Below are 22,333 nucleotides of genomic sequence, written 5' to 3' on the forward strand. Positions count from 1 at the left end.
GCGGCCAGCAGGTGACAAGGGTAAGTGCAGACATTAGGTGTCTAGTGCCAATAGGGTCTGTAGGGATACAGAAACAGCCCCTGAATGCAACGGTTACCAGGGGGTCATTGCAGATGTGCAACTGGCGGGGCGGGGAGGGTACTTGGCCCAGAGATCAGAGGGTAGCCAGGTAACCAGTGTAGTTTCAGGTTCAACCAGGAGACCAGCAGGGGAGAGGAGGAGAGAAAGCAGAAGCAAAGTGGAAGGTCTTGAGGTGCTTCCGGAACCGGAGATGGTTCTCCTCAAGTTTCAGAGAGGCAGGGAGGCTGTTCCAGAGGGAGGACCCAGCAGAAGAGAGACCTACCACCAACGCGCTGCTTGGAGAAGCAACTAACCCTAGGAAGAGAGAGTTGGAGGTATAGAGGCCCAAGGCCCCAGAAGGGTTCACAGGGTAGACACTTGTATATCAAATTGGCGCGGCTTTGATAATTGTGTGGTCGTATCAGTCATCCTACCTTAACCAGCTTTTTCTTAGATCTACCCTTCCACCAGATGGATAAGGCAATAATTACATTTTGTGGTCCCAATTTTCAAAAAGGACAGGTCTCAACCTAGGAATTATCGACCAATCAACCTGCTCAATTGTATAGGGAAATTGTTTGCCACATTACTGCTAACTCAACTGAAAAGATGGATTAAAAAGATAAAGCATTACGATGACGGACATATGGGATTTGTGGAACAAGTTGGATGTAGTTACCAACTTGTTCATACTAAGCAAACTGAAAAACTGGCCCACATATAAGAAGCAAAAGATCTATATGGCAAGTGCAGACCTAAAGCAGGCCTTAGATAGTGTGGCTTGAGGCCTGCTGTGGAGGAAGCACGAAGTAAATGTATGCCCAAATGACCTTGTAAAAGCAATAAAAGCACTGTATTCCGGTACATCAGTGAAGGTTAAACTAGACCAAAGTGGCAATTTATGTAGGAAAATTGAAACACAAAAGGGACTAAAACAAGGATGCCCTTTGGCTGCCACCCTGTTCAGTTATTACATTGAAGACAATTACATTGAAGACATGAAAATGATCCCAGATAATAACTTGTTTCCACCCAAAATAAATGGGACGTAAGTAGGCATACTTTTGTATGCCGATGATGTAATCTTCCTAGACCAAATGAGGAATGGCCTACAAAGATCTCTAAAGTTGTTGGAGAAATACGTAACAAAGGTCTGAAAATAAATGCAGAAAAACCAGAAATCATGGTTCTAGGGGACCATAGACGGAAATAGAACAACACGAAAGCTGGATGTTGGATGGGAAACAACTGAAACCAGTAAAAACGTTAAAATATCTTGTCCAGATAAACACGCTGCAATGTGAAAAAGCGTGGACCGACACTTTGAGATTAATGGCAAAAGGACTTGCAGCTCAAGGAATGACTATAAATAAAAGGTATGGAAAATGTTCACTTCAGCCAATAATTGCCTTTTACAAGCAAAACGTTTCCCCAGCATTGGTGTATGGAGGAGAAACATGTTTTGGAATAAAACCTAAGACATGGAGCTTACTAGAGGGACAAGTTTGGAAGCCCATCCTATGACTACCAAAATCAATCCAATAGCCATAATTCGCCATGAATTGGGACTAATATTACATGCCCGTGTCAATTGGAATAAGTTGATTGCTCTCCACAATTCAGAGCCTTAGGAATGTTCCAACCGGGAAAGAAAGAACGCATCCTAGACTAATGGAAATTGGAATGCGATGCAATCCTGGAAAAAATCGGAAATTCAATAGATACCTTGATTAAAAACCCATTGCTAATAAAGAGAAATCTGTGGGCGGCGATTGGCAGAAAACTGGAGAGGCAAGATCTAAATCTAAGATACATACTGGAAACAAACTGGGGAATGATGAATGTGCTACCCAGGTATTTGAAGACATTTCCTAATAGCAAGCAGCAGGACATACTGTTTTAGATTAAACGTGTTTCCCGTATCTTTGCAGCGCGTTTTATTTGGGTATCATCAGAATTGCATAAATTGTCGACTCTGCAAACTAGAAAGTGAAACACTAAAACATCGAATTCTTTTCTGCCCTAATATGAAACACTTGTGTATAGGCGCGTTACAAATGCCATATATCATATCATGAAAGACCTGAGGACCATCCATCTGTTTGACCAAATTAAAGACTTGAGAGATCCAGAAACCAAATATTGGTGGGAAGTGATATATGGCTCCCGAAACGTAAAAATTTATTACGCCACTGTTGAGTTTCTGGAGGCTGTATTAGACAAATTAAAGGAAAAGGGATGAAAGACTTTTCTGAAAGACAAAGATGAATAACACACAAAAGAAATGCCTGCAGAAACCTTTGTTGAAAGGTGTTTTTTAATTTTTATGCTTCTTTTTAGTTTACTTAATTTTTATGGATGAAAATAGTGAAAAGTTTGTAACAAACTATTTACACTAAATAAAAACATTTTTGGATCAGAGATGCAGAAGTTAAATTGCAGCCTCTGCCTGCATTGCCTTTGGGTCACAGCAGCTGTCAGGAAAGCACATGTGAACTTTGAACCTGCTCTGTGCTACTGAAAAGCAGATGCTGTAGTTGGCGGGAGTCTGGTGCAACACGTGCTCATGTATGCACTATGCTTTTGGCATGGAGCTTTATGAAAAAGGGTCTGGTTTGCAGACTCCTCTTTCAGAAACAGAATTACCTGCATCATTGTATTTTAATTTAAATTAAAAAAGTCATTGTTTAGGAGGTTTCCATCCAGATGGCAGTTTGTCACACTCTGCATTTCTCTTCTACTTCCCTCATTGAGTTTGTACTGGCAGGATAACGAGGTCCGAGAGACACCCCTGCAAAGTTTATCCCATAGAGGTTGGTCCAGCCACCCTCCTATGTCTCACTCCCATCTTTCCCTTAGCTTGTCCGTGGACCCCTTGCCTGATTCTACTAGGGCCTTATACATGGCCAAGATCAGTCCCCTCCTCTGAGTTCTAGTGTCTAGGAGTCTCTTGAATGGGTTAGGGTCCCTCTGGATCTGTTCCTTCCAGCCCTTCCCTGTTGGTGCCCCCTTGAGTTGGAGGTATAGAATTACAGGGAGTTTGCCTATACCCAGGGCCTCCTCAAGTTCTTGAATAGTAATTAATCTTTCCCCCCCTTCAGAGCTGTCGGACTTTCTCCAGCCCCGCCTCAAACCAGGACTGGACTTTTTCAGGGTTTTGTATGGCATCTGATTCCTGGTACCCAGATATGTCCCAGCGGTGAGGGCCATTTCCGTGCACTATTCCAAATATACCAGACCGTCCCCACAATCGGGTGTTCCTGAATCCTTTGTGGTATCCTATTTTTTGGGACCCACAGCCATTCCCTGACTGTCGCCGGGTGCATGTGTGTGTTGTCTAGCGCGAGCCATTTGAAATCTTGTTGCGCTCTTAGGTGAGGTATCAGGACTCGTAAGTAGGGCGGCCTTATGATAGAGTTTAAAGTCTGGTAGGCCAACACCTTTTCTTTCGTAAGGGCAAGGGTTCCCTGTGGGTATCCTAGCCTTTTTCCCTTGCCACAGGAATTTCAGTATGATACTCTTGGTTTCCCTAAAGTACTAGTATGAGCCCACGGATTTTAAGCGTTAACCCCTTGTATTAATAATATTGCTGACTGTGGGAGTAATGTGTCCTATGAATCTAGGGCATGTCTAGAAATTGTTCCTGGGTCTGCTAGAGCACACAGGATCCCTTTGCCACAGAATGTTTGCTTTTGCCGCCCCCCCGTGCATACCCTTCTGATGCCACCCCCACCCACCATGTCCCGATGCCCCCACCATACGCCCCCGCCTACCCTTGTGCGGGCGAAGTACCTAATCGATCCTCAGACTGTGCACCTTCGGCTCACCATTTATTCCAGGGCCTTCTAGTTGGGTGTCCTAAAACCCAAATCGTGACTCCAGTAGCGTTCCGGTCAGCCGGGCTCCTCTCCCGACTAACCTCTTCAAACCTTGTGTTTTTCATGGCAGGTCATTTGTAATGATGTTGGCTTAGCAGTCACTTTGATATCTTCTGTACAGGGCCGGCAGGTATCCTTCTGCGATTTTGCATTGTCTGCAACCATTCCAATGTGGGTAGAGACTTCTGTCGTCACTGGCTGTGTGGCCATGTCACTGGTATGTAGCAGTTGGACTGCTGCTTCTGTTGTGATTCTGTGTTGTCGGCTCTTCCAAGAGAAGAGAAGGCCAAAGGGTAAGGTCCATGTATATTCTGCTTTTCCTGTAAAGCCTGTACTATTGGGCTCATTTCTCTCCACTTCTGCTGGGTGGACTGGGCCAGGTCTGGTTATAGTTGGATTGCCACACCGTTATAGGTAATGGATCTTGCCTGGCGGGCAACTTGTAGAATTACTACTTTTTGCAGGAATCTTGCTAGCTGTTTGGTAAGAATTAGTGCAGGCCAACTGGTGTGGGACTGCACAAGACTGATTTCTTGCTACTAGGTAACCCACCTTTTAATATAGGCCTGTACTACACAAGTTGGTAGTGTGACTGAGTAGCCAGGATCATCTTAAGAGGGGTAATGTGAGCGGTACAATGAAATCAGTAAATACAGGTATCCAATTAAGCACTTATAACTTAGTTATATAATAAATATTTATTTATACACAAGGATATTTAAAGCATTCTTTAAAAAGCAGTAACTAGTAGTAACATTAATCCCAAGTTAGGGTTCAATTAAAAAAGTGAACATTAAAGCAAGTGAGTAATTCATTCTTATGTTACACCTTTTCCACCACCCAGAATGTCATTTGAGGTCAGTATAACTCTTATTTTGTATAAGCTTTGCTGTATTGAGTTATTAAAGGAGGAAAAGGCTAGGTTAGATCAGAACGTAATGGTTTTCTATAAAAGCAGGTATATTCTCCCAAAGGAATGCAGGCAGTCTTTTGTCCCAGATTTAAAAGTGTTCAACAATTGAAACCTGTAAGAGAACAAGCACTGCCAAAGCCAATGGGTTCAGAAGGCGGCTTTTAGGGAGCCCGGGCAGCCAAAGTCAATGGGCAAAGTCAAAGTTCTGATGCTCTTCTTCACAAAAAATTCTTAAATAGTCAGTGTTCAAAAAGAATTCACAGCAACTCAATAGGAGTAAAATTCAGGAAGCACAAGCTGAAAGGCCAATGCAAGTGAGTTGAGGTCAACTCGAGATAGCACTCCCAAAGGTAGGCAGCACCCCAAATGACAAAAGGATAATGTTGCCCAAGCCCCACAGTACCTTTTGAATTGAATTTGTTCCAGCTGGATGCCTTCTGGTTGCAGTACAGCCGACCCTTGTTCCTGGTGACGAAAGGGAGGATGTCTTGCGGGCTCCTGCGGCATCACTCGAGAGAGGGACTCTGCAGCAATGGATTTCAACCGATTCAGCGGCTCTTTGTGGTTGTGGTGTCTTTCTCAGCGCCAAAGAAGAACAAACAGCTCCAGTTAGAAGTTCCTTGATCCCTCAGTCCTAGACTCTGGTGAGGGGACTCTGGATGCGGATTTCATGCTTCTGTAGGGTCCTCTGGATGCCCACGAAATCTTGTCCGGATTCGCACCTCAGAAGAGCATGCACTTACAGGGGGTTGAGGTACCCCGGGTATTGGGATTCTGCAGCCCTGGAAAGTCGCAGCAAGCCAGGTTTGTGCTAAAGTGGTTTGTCTTCAAGGCTAGTTGGTCCCACCAGCCTAAGGGAGGAAGTTGTCCCGTACAGGTCTTCCTGCCGATTCGAAAACTGGGTCAGCACAGCTGCAGGGCTTCACCGGGCACTTCGCGGTCCAGGAGGTTGCTGCTGGCATCGTCTCTCGTCTTCTGCTTCGGATGTTGTCCTCCAGTGATCGACTCTGATCTTAGTCTCAAAAACCTCTCTTTTTATGCAAGTTCCCGTTCATTCACAGCCCTGGGCTGTCAATCACACAGCAGGGTGGCTGTCACCAAGGACAGCCAGCCGGCCAATTGGAACTGATTTCACTCAGGCACACCTAGAGACAAAGGACAGGGAAATATCAGGACCCTCCCTCACTTCGTGTCTTTCCAGACACACTGGAGCCTGGGGTAAAAGCCCAGAAGAAACAAACTGACAAGAAATGGCGAAAAAAGAAGACTGGGGTCATTTTGTGAAAATGGTCACCCTTGGATGCTGTACTGCAGCTGAGGTATCAGCCTGCAGATACAGGTCACCAGGTAGTAAAAAAAGAAACCACTGCCACCAGCCATTCAAGTGAGTTAGTGTAACAAAATGCTACATGAGGAGTGGGTTAAAGGAGTTACTATGGGTGATGTGTGCTTGAACCATAAAGTAAAGGTAAGTAAGACGGGGGTCATCTTAGTATTCTTGGGAACAGTAGTTCACCCAAGAAAATGTAGTTAAACATTAAGAGAAGTCCAAGTCTCGGGAGGATAGCTCAGCGGCAACGTGCTCGCCTTGGCAGCAACATGACAGAGCAACACAGGTTCGATTCCTGGGTCTGCACTGAAAACCTCTTGGTATTAAACGCGTTATAAATAACCTATCATATCATATTTCAAGGGACTTCTCAGTGGCACTGAACAAAAGGTGCTGTGTCTCGTAATGCAAAAGCAGATGCCCATAGAGTTTACCAGACTCCATAACGCAGTAAGGAACATAGAAAATCATAGTCCAGAAAACACAGTAGTGAGAAGGTCCCACTCACTCGGAGTAAACATTTAAAAGCCCTGAGTCCAGCAAAAGAGATGGCGGTCTCTAACGTTAAAAGGAACTCACACAGAAATGAAAATTCTCCTTAACACTTGCGCTACCAGAATGTCCCTTAACCTTGCGCCCAGTCCTTGTCTTCTAGGGCCAGTTCTATGGACCCTGTCTATGGGGATGTCTGGTTGCTCGCCTGCCCCCAAAACACCTGAGAACCTCTATTACTGCTTCTTTAACTTCTCAGTCTCCACTGTTTCTGCCAGGTTATGAATGCGTATGTTAGATCTGTGTGACCTAATTTCCAGGTCTTCGTATTGCAGCTCGACCTTACGGGAGATCCTCGCTAGGTCTTCCAAGGCCTCATCTATGCTTCTGTTACCTTCCACCACCTCATGGAGCGCCCTTTCTATGTGCGTTCCTCTAAGCGGTTTCCTTCTTCACCTCGTTAAGAGCTTGCTTTACCTCTATGTAAACTGTGTCTGAAAGGAGGTAGTGTGTCTGTCTTGGAATTTGTTGAAGCAGGCCTCCAAGTATGCTTTGGGCACCTCCCATGATGCGGCCAGCCCTGCCCTCTGTATTCCTCCTGTAGCTCCCAGGTCGGGGACTGTTGGGGGTGGGATTGGGAATCCGAGTCTTTGGACCAGCAGCGTAGAAGTGTGCTGTTTTGGAGCGTTGTTGTCAAGGGACATTTATTTGGGGTGCCTTTCCCCTTACCCCCTGGCATTGCTCTCTTTAATAGTGCTCTGTATGACTGAGTGGGAGTTACAGATGCGCCGGGGGACCTCAGGTTTTTGGTGGGGTTGTGGCTGAGCTGTTCATTTTGTTGTGTTGGTGCTTCCTGTTGACTGATCCATTGTCCCCCTGTCGTCCCTCACTAGGTACTTGTGGTGTTTGCCCAGGGCTTCCTCGTCTGATTAGAACTGCTATTGATTGCGGGTTTCCTGAGTATTGGAGCAAGTTAGTGTTAGATATGCTACGGGGTTCCGCCTCCCTCTACTCTTATGAAGTATTATGGCCGACTGTTCCTACGGTATGTAATGTATGATGTTCCAAGATGCCTTCTTGCGTGTTTCATATGGGGGAGATCCCGCAGATGGGTCACATTTTCGGGGGGCCTCCTGGAGGCTCTGAGCCCCGGATTCAGCATTTACAGCGCCGAGTACAGGTGCGATGTTCCCTCAGCAGAGCCCTTCGTTCTTCCCTGAACTGCTCGTATTTTGATTTTGAGTGAGGCCAGGTAGTGGGAGACCAGTGTGGGGGCTCCCGGCGGTTCAGTCCCGGGTGCGGTCCTCAGCCAATCCAGGCCGTTACTTCCGGGCCAGTGAAGTACGGAATGGGCCCTCAATTGCCGCTCCCACCATTTGGTGTCAGCGGGGATGCCTCCCTCCGGTTGTAGGTGTCCCGGTCGCGGCATGCCTCTGTTCCCCTTCCCAACCTGGGATTCGCAGCTCCCTCTATCCCAGCATATCCCGATCTTACTGACTACGCTTTCGGAGCCCCATGGCACTGCCCGGCTGAAATCTGCCTTGCTGATTGGGTCGCTCACCGGGATCTGGGGGAGGTGTGATCCGGCCTGCTCTCCCAGGGAGTGATCCCCTCTGTGGGTCAACCCACCGCCTCCCTCAAGGCAGAGCTGTGTTTTGCTATGTACGAAGCTGCAGTATCGCTTTCAGGCCCCTGTAGTGCACCTTCAGCTTGTATTCACACTGCTCAGTGTTTCTGTCCAGCCTTTCAGTGCGGCCGTCCCGGGAAACCCTTGCTTGCTTTAGCCTGCCTTTTCACCGAGTGCACCCAGTCTCAGCGCGCCGGACTTGTCATTAAGCGTATGCCTGTAGCATACAGTTCTTTACTTAGTTTATTTAGCCCTTCCAGTGCTTACAGGCCTCGTCGGGGGCGGAGCTCAGCTCGCTCACGTCTTCACTTCCCGGCCATCTTGGAATCCTCCCACAATTACTTTTAAGAAGAGTGGAACACTATCCAAGTAAGTAATTTACGTACTTTTTAAAGGAGCAACCAGCAACTTAAAGATGAGTAATAACTTTTGTAACACTTTTTTTAACTTGTTCTCTTGTAGAAATAGTTACTACACTAACTCATTTATAATTAAGTACTTTTACACTTTCTATAATTTACTTACCTTTTAGAGCTCTTCCCTCTTTTATAGAATGAGTTTTCTCAGAGGCCGAAGAGGGCCCAGTGGTTTAGGAGCCAGCTGTAGGCAGGCCAGGATACGGTTCGACATAGGTAGGAAAGTCAGAGTTGCAGAGGAAATGTTCTTCAAAAAGGAAATATTAGCTTCCGAGTTAGTTCAGTGTTCAGGGACTGCATAGTAGACTCCCTATAGGTGTTCCAGCGTTGGGCCTAGGCAAACTCCCAAATACATAAATCATCCACTCAACGTTAGGATCGACTTAAGGTAAGTATTACCCAAGCCAATACAGTACCTTCACAGAAAAGGGAGTTCCTGGATGGATGGCTTCACGATGCAGCAGCACAGGACCGGTATCTGGAATCTTTGTTTGGTGACAAAAGAAACAGACCTTGCATGGAAACTCGCAGCAGCAGTCCGAAAAGTCTTCCAACAAAGGATCACTTGAGGCTTCTCGCGTCTCTGTGGATGTGGCACCCTTTTACAAGAATCAGATGAAGAACAAATATTGCCAGTCGGATTTTCTTCACACTCTCAGTCCTAAGCCCTGGTGAGGGTACTTCAGGGATTCAAACCGTGTCTCTGGAAGTCCAGGAGTCCACCAAAGCTTCCGCAGGAAAATGACTTTGGTAGCCGTTGCATTGCACTCTGGCTCGAGTACCCCTGGTATTGGCTGTTTGCAGCCCAGGAAGGTCTCAGCATGTCGAGGGAAGGCCCGTTTTGCAGGTCTTCTCGGGACTAGTGGGTCTCACCAGCCCCTGGGTAGGAGTCCTCGTTTTCGGGACCCCAAGGTCGGATGGAACAAAGGTTTTCATCAGGCTCCGGTAACACAGCAGGCCCTCTGGTCGCTGGAAATTGTTACAGCCGTCGTTTCTAAATCTTCCTTTTCGGATTCCGCTCCAGCGGTCGACTTGTGATCAGCTTCCAGAATCAGTCTTCATCAGGACTACAGCATAACCTCTGCAAACTCTCCTTGCAGTTAACAGAAATTGGGTGGCTGGATGTTCACTCTGGACAGCCAGTTCACCAGTAGGAACTGGTTCCTTGCAGGCAAGTTGAAAGACAGGGGGCTACAGAGTTATGGTCTCCTCCCTCGCTTTGTGCATTCACACGCACTTTGGCGCCTCAGCGGGGAATACAAAGTACTCCCGCCAAAGACCAAACTTAAACCAAGAGCCCCCCCCGGCCGAGGACGGCAGAGGAAGACCCAAGAAAGAAAAAGGATACTTTAAAAATGGTGAAGAAAAAGGAAGGAGTCCACCATTCTTGCAAAATGGTAAACCTCCTATGTCTTACCGCAGCTAATTTGACAGCCTGTGAGTAATTTGACTAAAAAGTAATTAAGGTAAAACCACTGCCACCAGCCATTAAAGTAAACTTGAATGTTACCAGGTAAGTAAGAAAGGGGGGATACATTGTATCTCCCCTGCACTCCACATAAGGTGGGGTGTGCTGGCTCACTATATAAAAATGTGGATGGGAATCCCACTTTACTTCTTGGTAACTGTAGTTCAACCAAGAAATAATAAGAGAATTAAATAAGGGATGCCCAAAGGGACAACCCAGCCTAAGCTCAAAAGTTATAGGAAACTATAACTCCAATAACACACTATGGAGAGACATAAAAAGTCACCCTTAAAGAGAGTAAAATACAAGGTGAGAGGGGAAAAAGATTCCTGCTCACATAGGAACAAGGGAAAATAATCACGAAGTCCAGTAGATAATCCTGGGGTTAACACGGTTCAGGAAATTGTATCACTAAAATGAAAATCTTAACTAACTGGATCCTCATACAAATTTGAAATGGACCATGTTGGAATATCGCAACGCTCGTCAGAGTGTTAGTTTGTCAAACTTTGCTGCTGTAATGGGTAGTACTTTTTTATCGCTGGTTGTAGAGCCCTTTGATTTTGAGCTCATGTCTTTGACCTCAGGTACTATCCAGCTTCGGGTGGATGTGCTGGTTCACGACCATGCATATGGTATATTATCAAACCTTTGCACTGTGCCAACATCACTGTAATGATCTTACAATGGCGGGACATGGTTGGAGAAATTGGCTTATGGAGCCCCTGCCCGGGATACTGTAGTCTGTAGAATAGAAGTGAAAAAGAAATGGCCAATGTTGGGGGTGGGCAAGCTGTAATAAGCAAGGAATGCAACAAAACAAACAACTTGGGTAATCTCGTGGGTGGTGAGGTGGGTGGAGAATGATTGTGAAGTGTGTGTGATGGTAGGCAAAGGAGCAGATTCAATTGCTGATCTAGTGAAGGGAAGGAGGACCGCTTGTGCTAATGAACCACAAAACCATTCCCATTATAGAAATTTCTAGGACCTTTTGAGGTGCCCATGTGCTGCCCACATTTTTATCAGGTACGAAATCCATGCGGCTCTTCTTCCTCCTTTTATTTGTGCTGGTTAGTCATCAGTTTTTTTATTTCTAGTTTACAATGTGGTGTGTATGTTGGCTACAGGGATTCCTTCTACTTTGTCTGACTTATCGATAGGCCATTACTGTAAATCTGGCTATTTTTCTAGATCTCGGCTGCTTATGGTATCGGATACTAGTAATGATTATAATCCCATTGTTAGGTGGTCTATTTTAAAAGCCAGATCTGCAGTGGAAAATGCTTCAGCCGTCTGTGATTTTTATACAGTAATATTTATTGGGTGTTTTTTTTAAAATTTGTTTATTTTTAAATCAAGGCAGGTTGACAATTACAAAACATTATAAGCAACAATTTAGGCATGTCGATCCCCAGTCCTTTTCTCCAGATCTCCTCCCCTTCACCCCTTCGCCCCCCGGTCCCCGAGACTGGATTCCTCTGCCTTGGGTTGCCTGCTTTGCGCCTCATCGTCTGTGTCTCCTTCAGGGTTCTCTTGGTCCTTCAGGGTCCACCGGGCCGTGGTGGGTTTGTAGGTCAGGGCGGGGAATCGCTGGTCATATTGTAGTATTGGGGCCCAGATATTCTGGAATCGGTGGAGAGATCCCGCCTTCGCTGCTGTCACCTTTTCCGGAATCAATATATCCCAGAGCTTTGTCCACCACTGGGCCATGAGGGGGCCTTCTGGGGATTTCCAAGAGCGGGCCAGCACCGTTTTCCCTGCTAGCAGACAGTGGGTCAGTAGTTTTGCTCTGTTTCCGGAGCGTGGGTAGATCGCGGCTCCCAACAGGACTGGCTCTGGTTCTAGCAGGATCGCTGTTCCGGTGATTTGCGTGATGGTTCCCAAGCATGATTTCCAGAATTGCTGGATCTTTGGGCATGTCCACCACATATGGAAAAAGGAGCCTGGGTGGCCGCACCCTCTCCAGCAGGAATAGTCTAGTTGAGGGTTTATATGGTGGAGTCTAAGGGGCGGGTAATACCACCATAGCATGATTTTATACGCGCATTCCCTGTTGGTGATGCAGGTAGATGAGGCATGTGTTCTAGTCCAAATGTCTACCCAGGTTTGGTCTTCTATTGGGTGTCCCAGGTCTGCCTCCCATTGGGCCATGCAGCGAGTTCTCGTGATCAGGAAGTCGCCCAGAAAGCGCCTATATAGGGTGGATTCCCTCCCACGAGCCGGGAGGTCCCCAAGTGTGAGTTCCAGGGCGGTGAGAGGGCGCGTTGCTGCCTGCAGAGTTTGGGGGTGCGAGCACCAGTGGCGCAGTTGGATATAAGTGAATCTGTCCCTTTCATGGAGTTGGAACTTTTCCTTACATTGCTCAAATATGAGGGGTGCCTCTCCCGCGTATAGCTGGTCTATAGTCTCCAGGCCACCATTTATCCAGTTTTGGAAGCTGCGGGGGCGCGCTCCAGGTGAGAATGCCGGATTATGAAAGATGGGGGATCATGGGCTCAGACCTCTTGGCACTCCCTTTCGTTTCAGTGCCCATCTCCAGGAGCTTAGAGTATGTTTAGTTGATAGGAGGTCTCCCCAGTGCGCTCTGAGGCGGGGTGGGGATGTGTGGCAGAAATCGTAGGGGTAAGGGCACTTGTGATTGTTCCAGTTCTACCCATCTATGGCGGTTTGTGATAGTTTGCCACGTTTGGATCTGTGCTAATTGGGCCGCTACTCCTAAGGCCCACAAGTCTGGGACCTCCAACCCTCCCACTCTGGAGCCCCACAGTAGCGTTTTGAGGGGGATTCTCACCCTCTTACCTTTCCAGATAAATTTCAGCATCTTTCTCTGAGTGAAGAGTTGGTGCCAGGATCGCCACTGGAAGGGAGGCGCAGACGTACAGGAACCTCGGAAGGAGGTTCATTTTACAGGCTGTAATGTGTCCTAGCAGTGAGATCTCCTGGGTCGCCCAACGTTTCAGGTCTCCTTCTAGTTCTTTGAACAACCGGGGAAAGTTAGCTTTATGTGCGTCTTTTGGGTCTGCTGGGATGTGAACCCCCAGGTAAGGGATGGCCCTTTTTTCCCACGTAATCGGGCACATCTTGGCCAGTGGTTTTCGCTCTTTCGGGGTGAGGCCGATGCTTAGGGCCGATGATTTGGCGAAGTTTACTGCAAAGCCTGAAACTTCTCCATAGCTGGCTATTTCTCTTAGTGCATGTTTCAGGGATGAGTGGGCCTCTGAGATCGTGAGCAGTACGTCGTCCGCATATAGGGCGATTTTGTGTTGTGTGGAGCCGACCTGCGGGCCCTTGATCTGGTCGTTTTGCTTTAATTCTCTGGGCAAAGGGCTCCATAGTAAGTGCGAAGAGCAGAGGCGACAGCGGGCAGTCCTGTCTGGTTCCACAGGAATGGCGGATTGGGGCCAAGCTGTGTCCATTGATTCTCAAGAAAGTTCTTGGTCCGTTATAGTTGTCCAGGACCATTGTTTGGAATGCGGTCCCAAAGCCAAAGGCCCCTAAGGTGTGTTTCATGAATGTCCAATCCACCCTATCAAATGCGTTGGCCGCGTCCAGGGCCATTAAGACCAGTTTCTGGGAATTCTGGGAGGCAAGGTCCACCAGGTTTAGGGTTCTCCGGATGTTGTCTCCTGCCGCCCGGTGTAAGATGAAGCCTGCCTGGTCTGGGTGGAGGATCTCCGGAAGGACGCGACTCAGGCGGTTCGCCAGAATTTTCGAGTAGATGTTCGCGTCTATGTTCAGAAGTGCAATCGGTCTGTAGGAGGTCAGGTTTCTCAGATCTTTTCCTGGTTTGGGCAGGAGGATGGTAGTTGATTCCTGCATCGATGGGGTTACCGATTCCGTTTCCCTGAAGGAGTTGTGAGAATTACCAGGGGGGGGGAAATCAGCTGGGGTCTGAACAATTTATAGAACCTGGTCGAAAATCCGTCTGGGCCCGGGGCTTGTGTTTTGAGCGACTTAATGGCCTCCTAAATCTCTTCCTCCGTAATGGGCTCCTCCAGTTCACCTCTTGCTATGTCGGGAAGTCTGGGCAGTGCTGCCTTTTGCAGGTATTCTGTTTGTTGCGATAGGTTCTGTGGGGTTGCTGTCATGATCTGGGTCAGATGGTCCACCGCTAGTTGTTTTTTAAGTTCTGAGTATTGTATGACTCCATTGGAGTCGCGCAGGCCAGCGATCACATTAGTTCGTCTCCGTTTGGTCAATTTAGCCACCTGGAATTTATTCGCCTTGTTGTTCTTCGCGTAGTATGATTGTTTGGCCTTCGCCATGAGTAGTGCGGTTTGTTCCGCATAGTGGGCTTCTAGTTTTTTCCTGGCTGTGCGTATGGTTCGCTGCATCCTGGGGGACCAACCTTTTTTCTTGTGGACTTCCTTTGCCTCCCTCAGCTCTTCTTCCAAGGCCTGTCGCCTATTCCTGTGGTAGGGCGCTCCCTGGGCGATCAGGGTGCCTCTAATCACTGCCTTCATGGCGTCCCAGTTATTTGAGGTGTCTGAGGCCGGGTTTTCATCGAGGACATTTTTAATCCCCTTTGCGATCTTGTGTCTTGTTGCCATATCGTTGAGGATCGGGTCATATAAAGACCATTTACGTGGGTTGTTGAGTTTGGGGTTCTGGGCCCGGAGTTCTAAGATCACTGGAGCGTGATCGGATATGGCTCTTGTGCCGATGGACACCTCCTTGACGAAGGCCAGGGTTTGAGGAGAGGTTAGGAGGAGGTCGATCCTCGAGAAGGTTCGGTGGACGTATGAGTAAAAGGAGTAGTCTATTTCGGTGGGGTGAAGCACCCGCCACACGTCCACTATCTCTAAGGATCTGAACAGCTGGAGGAGGCTCAGCGCCTGGGTAAAGTCGCTCGGGGTCGGGGGGTGTGATTTGTCTTTGGTGGGGTCAGGAACCCCATTGAAATCCCCTCCGATTATCGTTTGACCCTCTACGAAACGTGCGAGGGAGGAACCCAGTGAGTTATAGAAGTTCGATTGTCCAGCGTTGGGGGCGTACACCGAGATGAAGGTGTATAGGTCTCCTAGCAGAAGGCATTTGACCGCTATAAATCGGCCTTCTGGGCACGTTTTCGTTTCTAGTACTTGTGGGTTTTAAGTCCTTTCTGAAGAGGATCGCAGTGCCTCCCTTTTTGGTTGCTCCAGAGGCGAAAAATTGAAGTGGGAATAGCCGGGAGCGAAGTCGGTTAACATCCGCCGGTAGCAGGTGGGTCTCCTGAAGCATGGCTACCGCAGCTTCCTCGTCCTGGAGTTTTAGTAGAATTGCCTTTCGCTTGCTAGGAGAGTTCAGTCCATTGACGTTTAGGGAGAGCAGTCTCAAGGTCTGATATCACTTCTCCCCGTCGCTTGGGTTGGGCGGGGGGGGTCATAAGAGGGTGATTCAACCGCCATTTCCGGTGTGAGCCATGAGAGTATCATCCTGCACTTGAGGTTTTAACGTGGGACCCCAACGGGGGGCCGCAACTTTAACTAGTGGGTGGGCTGACATTGTGAGTACGGACGCACCCTTGGCCAACAGGGCCAACTGTCCAATCGAGTATTGTGTACTGTGGGTTTCCAAGGAACTAGAGTTCAAACGTTTCCCTGGAGTGGGTATGCGCCACCGTCGTTGAGATCTGTTAGTTTAGAAGTGAGGTGGTGGATCCCTATTGGGTGAGGCCAGGTGAGCCGAGGCTTGAATAGTATCGGTTCCCTGGGACGCGGAACCACCTTTGATCATCTCCTCCTGTTGTTCCGCTGTATTTATGACCATGATGACCGTCTGGGCTTTGGGGAGGGGGGTGGCTCAGGGTCCCCAGCCCCCTCTGGGTTCGGTGTGGAGGACTCTCGGGGTGAGTTCGGGTGCATGATTTTATCTGCGTCTTCCAGGTGGCTAATTCGGCGCAGGGTGCCTTTATATGAGAACTGCAGAGCCGTCGGAAATAACCATCTGTATCGGACCTGTTGGTCCTGGAGGAAAAGTGCCAGGGGTCAGAGAGCTCTCCTTTTCTGAAGGGTGAGTAATGAGAGGTCTTGATAAATCTGAAGTGGGGTGCCCTGGAAGGTGATATCATCTACTTGACGGCTGATCGCTGAGATAGCTTCTTTGGTTGTGAAGAAGTGGACCCTGGTAATAACATCAGGGAGGGGGGGGAATCTGAGTCCACTCCCCGGCGTGGGCGTAGCCTGTGGGTTCGGTCCAGCAAGAGCTGAGATTTGTCTAGGTCTGGGAGTAAAGCCTCGAAGAAGCTCCCCGCGTAGTCCGCCAGCTTGTTGTCTGGGACGGAGGCTGGGACACCCCGGATGCGGAGGTTGTTGCGACGTGCCCTGTTTTCCAGGTCCTCCTGTTTAAATTCCAGGATCTCGTATTTGTGTTGCAGGGTATTGATGGATCTCTGGATTTCCCCTAGAGTGGTTGTGTGATCCTGTGAATGGTCTTCGATTTCTCCGAGCCTCTGCTCGACCTCCGTTACCCTGTGGTCTGTCTGCTCCACTTTGGTGGTAAATTCTGAGAGGCAAGAGCGGAACTCGGACTTAATGTCAGCCATGAAGGCCACTAGGTTCCCTTTGGTAGCGAGGGCACCCCTTTCCTCTTGAAGTTTCTGTGGGGTGAGTTTAGGAGGGTCTTGCTTCTTACTTTTATCCGATGTGGCGAACATGGTGGTTATATCCGCGCCCTTGTTGGCCTTCGTTTGCTTGGACATGATGGTTATGTGGAGCGTTCTCAGCCAAAGAGGTCACGGAAAGCACTAGGATTGTGGGGGAAGCCTCTAGGGGTGAATATTGCTCCAAGCTCCCTGCTTGGTCAGGTCTTGAAGGTTCATGAGAGTTGTTGGGGCGGCTGGTCGTGTGTTTCCACAGTTAGCTATCGAGGGGCATTCGAGCGTGGAAAGAAGAGCTGGCGGGAACAGCCGTTGCCCAGAGGCGAACCAGTTCACTGGGTGGGTATATGGGCCGGGGTGCCCCAGGAAGCATTGGTCCGGGAGGGACCCTGGGCCATTACTGGGGTCCCTTGCTGATCTAGCAGGCTAGGTCCGGCTCAGGGAGTCCAGTTGTTGCGCGGAGAGGGGGCTTTGCTTAGTGGGACATACAAGGTTAGAGCTCAGTGCCCCACGCCCCCGGAGCAGATCAATCAAAGGGGAGACCCTGGTCACCTCTGCGCGTTTCTCGTGTGTGGCTGGCGATGCTGCTGGCTGGTGCTGGGAGAAGGGCCAACGTCGATCCTTGGGGCAGGGGTGGAGGGGCCCACCTGCAACGCCCGACGTTCCGCCGGTGTGTGCGTCAAGGCTCCGAGTCAGCTCGGGAGGAGAGGAGGGAGGGAGCCAACTTCAGCATATTGCCCGGAGCCGAGCACGCGAGCGCCGCGCGCCCCAGGTCCAGGCCACAGCCGGATCTCTCGTCTCGGGCTCCGACTCAATCTGGGCGGCTTTGTCGGTGGGTCTGCGGACCTCCGTGGGATTTCAGGCACCTGTCTGCTCCTCCTCTCTGGCTCCCCAGCACTCCACACGCCCGTCACCGCGAGGTACGTAGTTTGCTGCTGGGCTCCGGTGTGGCCGCCATCTTGCTTTCCTCGGATGGTGACGGGCGCTGGGTTTGGCGGCCAATTTCGGATAGAAAGCTCCCGCGTTAAATGATCATTTTGGGCCGGGTTGTGCTGTGATGGTTCCGGTCACCTTGGATGGCATTAGTGGCTCGGTACCCTCAAGGGAACCGCATGATTTTGACGGTGGCGGCGGGCATCCCACGGGCGGCTTCAGAGGAGCGACCACATCGATGGCGCTCCAAGCCACACCCCCCATTTATTGGGTGTTTTTTGGATGACATGACCGTGGACCTGCATGTAAATTGTGCGCTAAATACTTTCCTACTGACCTACAAGCTCTCGTATAGATGTTTTGAAAGTCTTTCGTATTTCGGCTGCTTTAGCCTTTAAATACTAGTTGGTTGTCCTAACAACCAAGATGTATATGATTTTGAAGACCTGCTTTCTTACCAGGATATTTGCTTCTTCTCAGATGATAAAGGTAATTGTCTCAATCCAGTTTTATTTCGAAACATAACATTATCTGGATAGGATTATATGGGTGCCTTGGACAGAGCGTTTTATTATTCATCATTTTAGATGATATTTACACGGATCTCCTTCCATTGTTAGTTATGTCCCACTTTTGGCCTGGAAAATGCTTTTCCTGTATTGGCAGCAAAGCACTTTGCAGAGTTACTTGCTAGCCCCACAACTAAATTTATGAATAAATCTCTCACTACTGTTTTATTCGCAACAATTTGAGTCTGTGCTTACCACCACTCCTTAAGAAGCCTTCCCTTGTTCCTTTATAGTATTGGCAAATTACCGTCCAAATTACCGTCCAGTAGCGGGTCTTCCAAAATGTTTGAGAACTATGAATAGGATCGTAAACACCCAACTAAAATATTTTGCAGGGAATAACTCAATGTGTTTCAGTCAGGATCTCACTGTAAACCTAGCACAAGGACCGGCTACTGCTGTCTGAATGATAGCCTCTCTACTGCCGGCTAAGGACTGCCTACCATATTGGTAATGCTTGCCGCCTTCTGTGGCATTCAATACAGTGGATCATGAGATTCTCCTCTCTGACCTTTCAAGTTTAAGGGGTATTGCCGAGCACTCATCAGAAATCAGAATGTTTTGATCATTCTTGATGGGGAGATGATAAATAGTTAGGCTGGCAAATTTCTCCACAAGACGTTGCTATTTTGCTATTTTGCTAATTGGATTAGTGTTTGGATTTACTGTTCTTTAGCTGAGAGGCACATCTTTATGCAGTTTGGTCTGCTTGGTGGCACACTATGAATTCAGTAGTCTAATCAAAATCAAACATCTTTACACACCACTTTTCAAGACCAATAACCACTATAAAAGTACACACCAAAAGCAAACCCACCTACACAACCCTGCTGTGGGTAAGAAAATTAGATTTTTGGGTGTTTGATATTTTTTATTTAAAATAATTCTGATGATTGGGCGTGGAGGGTGGGATGTGGCACAGGAAATTCTTGTTTTTGCTAGCCCCATTATGCAGGAGGATTTGCTGAAGAATTGTTTGCAAAACAGTCTGTCAGTGTCAGAACTCACCAACGCAAACATTTGCACCCCCTGTTGGAAATCTGATAATGGAATTTCCAACATGGGCAGGTCTCTGATCGCAAGGAGCGGATAGGTCTGTAAGGGATGGAATCCAGAAGCCAGGTGGCTAGGTGTCATGCAAGCACCTGAAAAACAAGCAAAGCACCTTGTAGATGATCTGGCATATTGATTTGCACGTTTTAAAACAAAATGTTTTGCAAAAAATGTCTGCTTCTTACTCTTGGCAGATTCAGAGTTTTGTCTCCAATTCGTGGATAGTTTTGCCAAATGATCAATACATAATTTTGCCAAGCCTTGGCTAGTAGCTTGACGAGACAAACTGTTCAAACTAGTGCGTGGAGCCTTGCATAGTTGTCAACATGATTTCCTTTTGTTCTTGCAGTCTTTGCTCTGATCATGCTCCAGAAAGCTGATCCAAGCCTGTAGTTGTGGCATGCGTTTCAAGAACTGATAAATGTGTACATAAATGAAGGAAGTTTGGCATCCTAGTGCATCTGATACATGGGTGCAATAGATCCTGATATACCCAATTAAAAATACCTTCATGCTGAATGATGTATTGCTGAAATACGTTGATCGCATTGACGGCACCCCTTTTATTTGAACCATGCATTCCTTTTTATTTGGGTCCATGCCAGTCCATTTATTAAAGGAACATTTTCAATCAGACCAGGTATTCAAATGTTTCCATTCATCGCACTCTGTCCCTAATTTGTGTTTGTTTTCAGGCGTGCAGTACCTTCCAATACATTGCAAGATGACCCCATGGAGAGCGAAGCCGACGGAAGCAAAGGCGCTGAAGTGGTGCAGAAGGTACATGTCCTGTTGGTAAATGTGCTGTTCAAATGTGTTGTGTTTTTTTGTATTAGAAATGAAAATGACTTTGCTTCTTATCAATGTGAAAAGGTCCTAAAATGATTGCAGCAGTCCTATTATTGCTGGGCCCTTTACAAACCTATAACAAGGCCTGCAGCCCACTTCCACTCAGAGCGGGCCCCTCCATGCATATTGCGATCCTCATCTCTCTGGTTTTGTTGCCTGGCCTGCCCCTCTCCAGCATGGCTGCCTCCATCCTCACTCAGGAAGGCTGCATCGGCTGCCTGGCTTCAGCTTGCTTGTGATTGGTCTCCCTTTCCACTTGAGGGTCAATCACAGGAAGCCCACAGGCGAACACCGGCCCCCAGCCAAGGCTCACACTAAGGCCCTGTCTGCTCCAGTCGGTGCCTGGCCATGCTCTGGGCCCCACTTTTCGAAATCCAAATGAGAAATATACATTCAAAAAAGGTCCTCTTGTCTGTGACTTCCCTACTCTTGCCATCACACGAGTACTGCTACTTAGTGGCTGCCTCGGCTCCACTGTACTCACTTCCTCTGCTTCTCAAGTCATCCCCCATGCTCTACTGCCACTCTGCACTCTGCTTTCATTCACTGTGACTCATTCTCACTGACACCAACTACTGTATTGCTGTGCTGCACTTCCATTGCCATTCTTCCGAAACGGTGTCTGTTTTGAAAATCGTTTTTAGCTGTCCCTCCACCCTGAATTGAAACTGCCTGTTTGTGTGAGAATCGTTTTTAGCTGTCCCTCCATCCTACTTGTGTGTTTTTACACCCAATATCCATTTGGCCTACTGTGCCAAGTTGATCAGGTTCAGAACTGTGCTTTGCGGAGAGGCCACCAGGGGGCGCAGGCAGGATGGACGCCTGAGCTTCGAGCTCCGCACCCAGCCCCGGGTAAACTGCGGTCCACCGGCGGAACGAGGATCCCATGACCCAAGCGACCCCCACCAAGAGAAGTGGGAACCTGTAGCCCCCACCTGGACCCAACTCCGGTCCCGATCCGACGCTCCTGCGCGGAGCTTTCGGACCGAGGAGTTACCGGCGACCCCTCCCCCACGGTCTGGTGCGAAGCAACGCAGGAGACAACGAGGAAAGACGCGGCGGCCGCGCGCACACGGGCTGTGCCGTACACGAGTGAGCCTGGGGCTACGGGCCCGCGGCGCCCCCCCCCTGGACACTTAACGCTCACGACCCAGGGGCCCGACCCGAGGAGGGCCATCCACCCGCCCAAGGAGCAACGACATCGCAGGGGGGCCGACGCGGGAGCGCGCCCTCCACTCCCATCGCAGCACATACCAGAACGGCCAGCGGCGCCCTGGGGCTCCACGCTTGGCGCTCCTGACGCCCGAGGCGGGGCTGCCGGGACACCGCCGACGCGGCCTGTCCGGACCCCCCGGCCCGTCCCACGCCCTTGGAGCAACTACACTGCGGGGGGGCCGACGCGGGGGCACGCCCCCCCTCCCGTCGCAGCACACACCACAGCAGCCCACGGCGCTCTGGGGCTCCACGCCTGGCGCTCCAGACAATCTGGACGGGACAGCCGAGGTGCCGCCGGCGCGCTCTGTCATAGGGAGGAAAGTGCCAGGGGATACCTATAGCCTCGCGACGAGGACCTTCCCCACTGCGGCGAGGCTGGGGGTACAAAGAGAGGCAAGCATAGAGGATAAGGACACCTGATCAGCACCCCTGCGACCCCCCCTCCACTGGAAGGGCACATGGAGTGGACGGGGCACCAAAGGGAACGTTATCCACACTTGAAACATTGCTTGAGTTGGGTCCTCAGATACCCATACCTACAACAACTCGGGAACCCCCCCAGCTGAGATACCGGGAGATCGTCACCACAGGGCTAACTAACGGAGCCAAACAGGGCAGACACACACCGAGTTGTACACCCCCGGGGGACGCGCCCCCTCTCCGCCCTGCACCCCGACTGGCCCAGACACGGCTGACGTCCAGGCGGTGCCCGCTAACAAGTAAGCGACACGATCCTTTCATGAGCTGGAAAGAAAACCTCCTGAAATACCAATTTGTTGCCAACAAAAGTGTCATGGCGACCGGCGGCCCCGCTGCCCCACCCCCACACCTGGGGGCCATCCAGAACAATATCCAAACGATTCTGGAGGAGATACGCGGGATGAGGACTGACATGGGTGCGAAATTGGCTGACCTCACGACCAAAGTCACCACACTAGAGGACTGAAAGGAGG

General features: G+C 49.2%; 1 protein-coding gene across 1 annotated transcript in view; it reads left to right on the top strand.

Annotated features, from left to right (window-relative positions):
- LOC138480807 (pre-mRNA 3'-end-processing factor FIP1-like) overlaps window positions 1-22,333 on the top strand; it is an 889,709-nt gene that overhangs the window by 108,084 nt on the left and 759,292 nt on the right. Inside the window, exon 3 of the mRNA XM_069612552.1 lies at window positions 20,012-20,096. Within this exon, the coding sequence (XP_069468653.1) occupies window positions 20,012-20,096 (85 nt within the window). The remainder of the gene's footprint in view (window positions 1-20,011; window positions 20,097-22,333) is intronic.

Source organism: Ambystoma mexicanum, chromosome 5p, assembly GCF_040938575.1.
Source record: "Ambystoma mexicanum isolate Mex_15411 chromosome 5p, UKY_AmexF1_1, whole genome shotgun sequence".
NCBI classification, from domain to species: Eukaryota; Metazoa; Chordata; class Amphibia; order Caudata; family Ambystomatidae; genus Ambystoma; species Ambystoma mexicanum.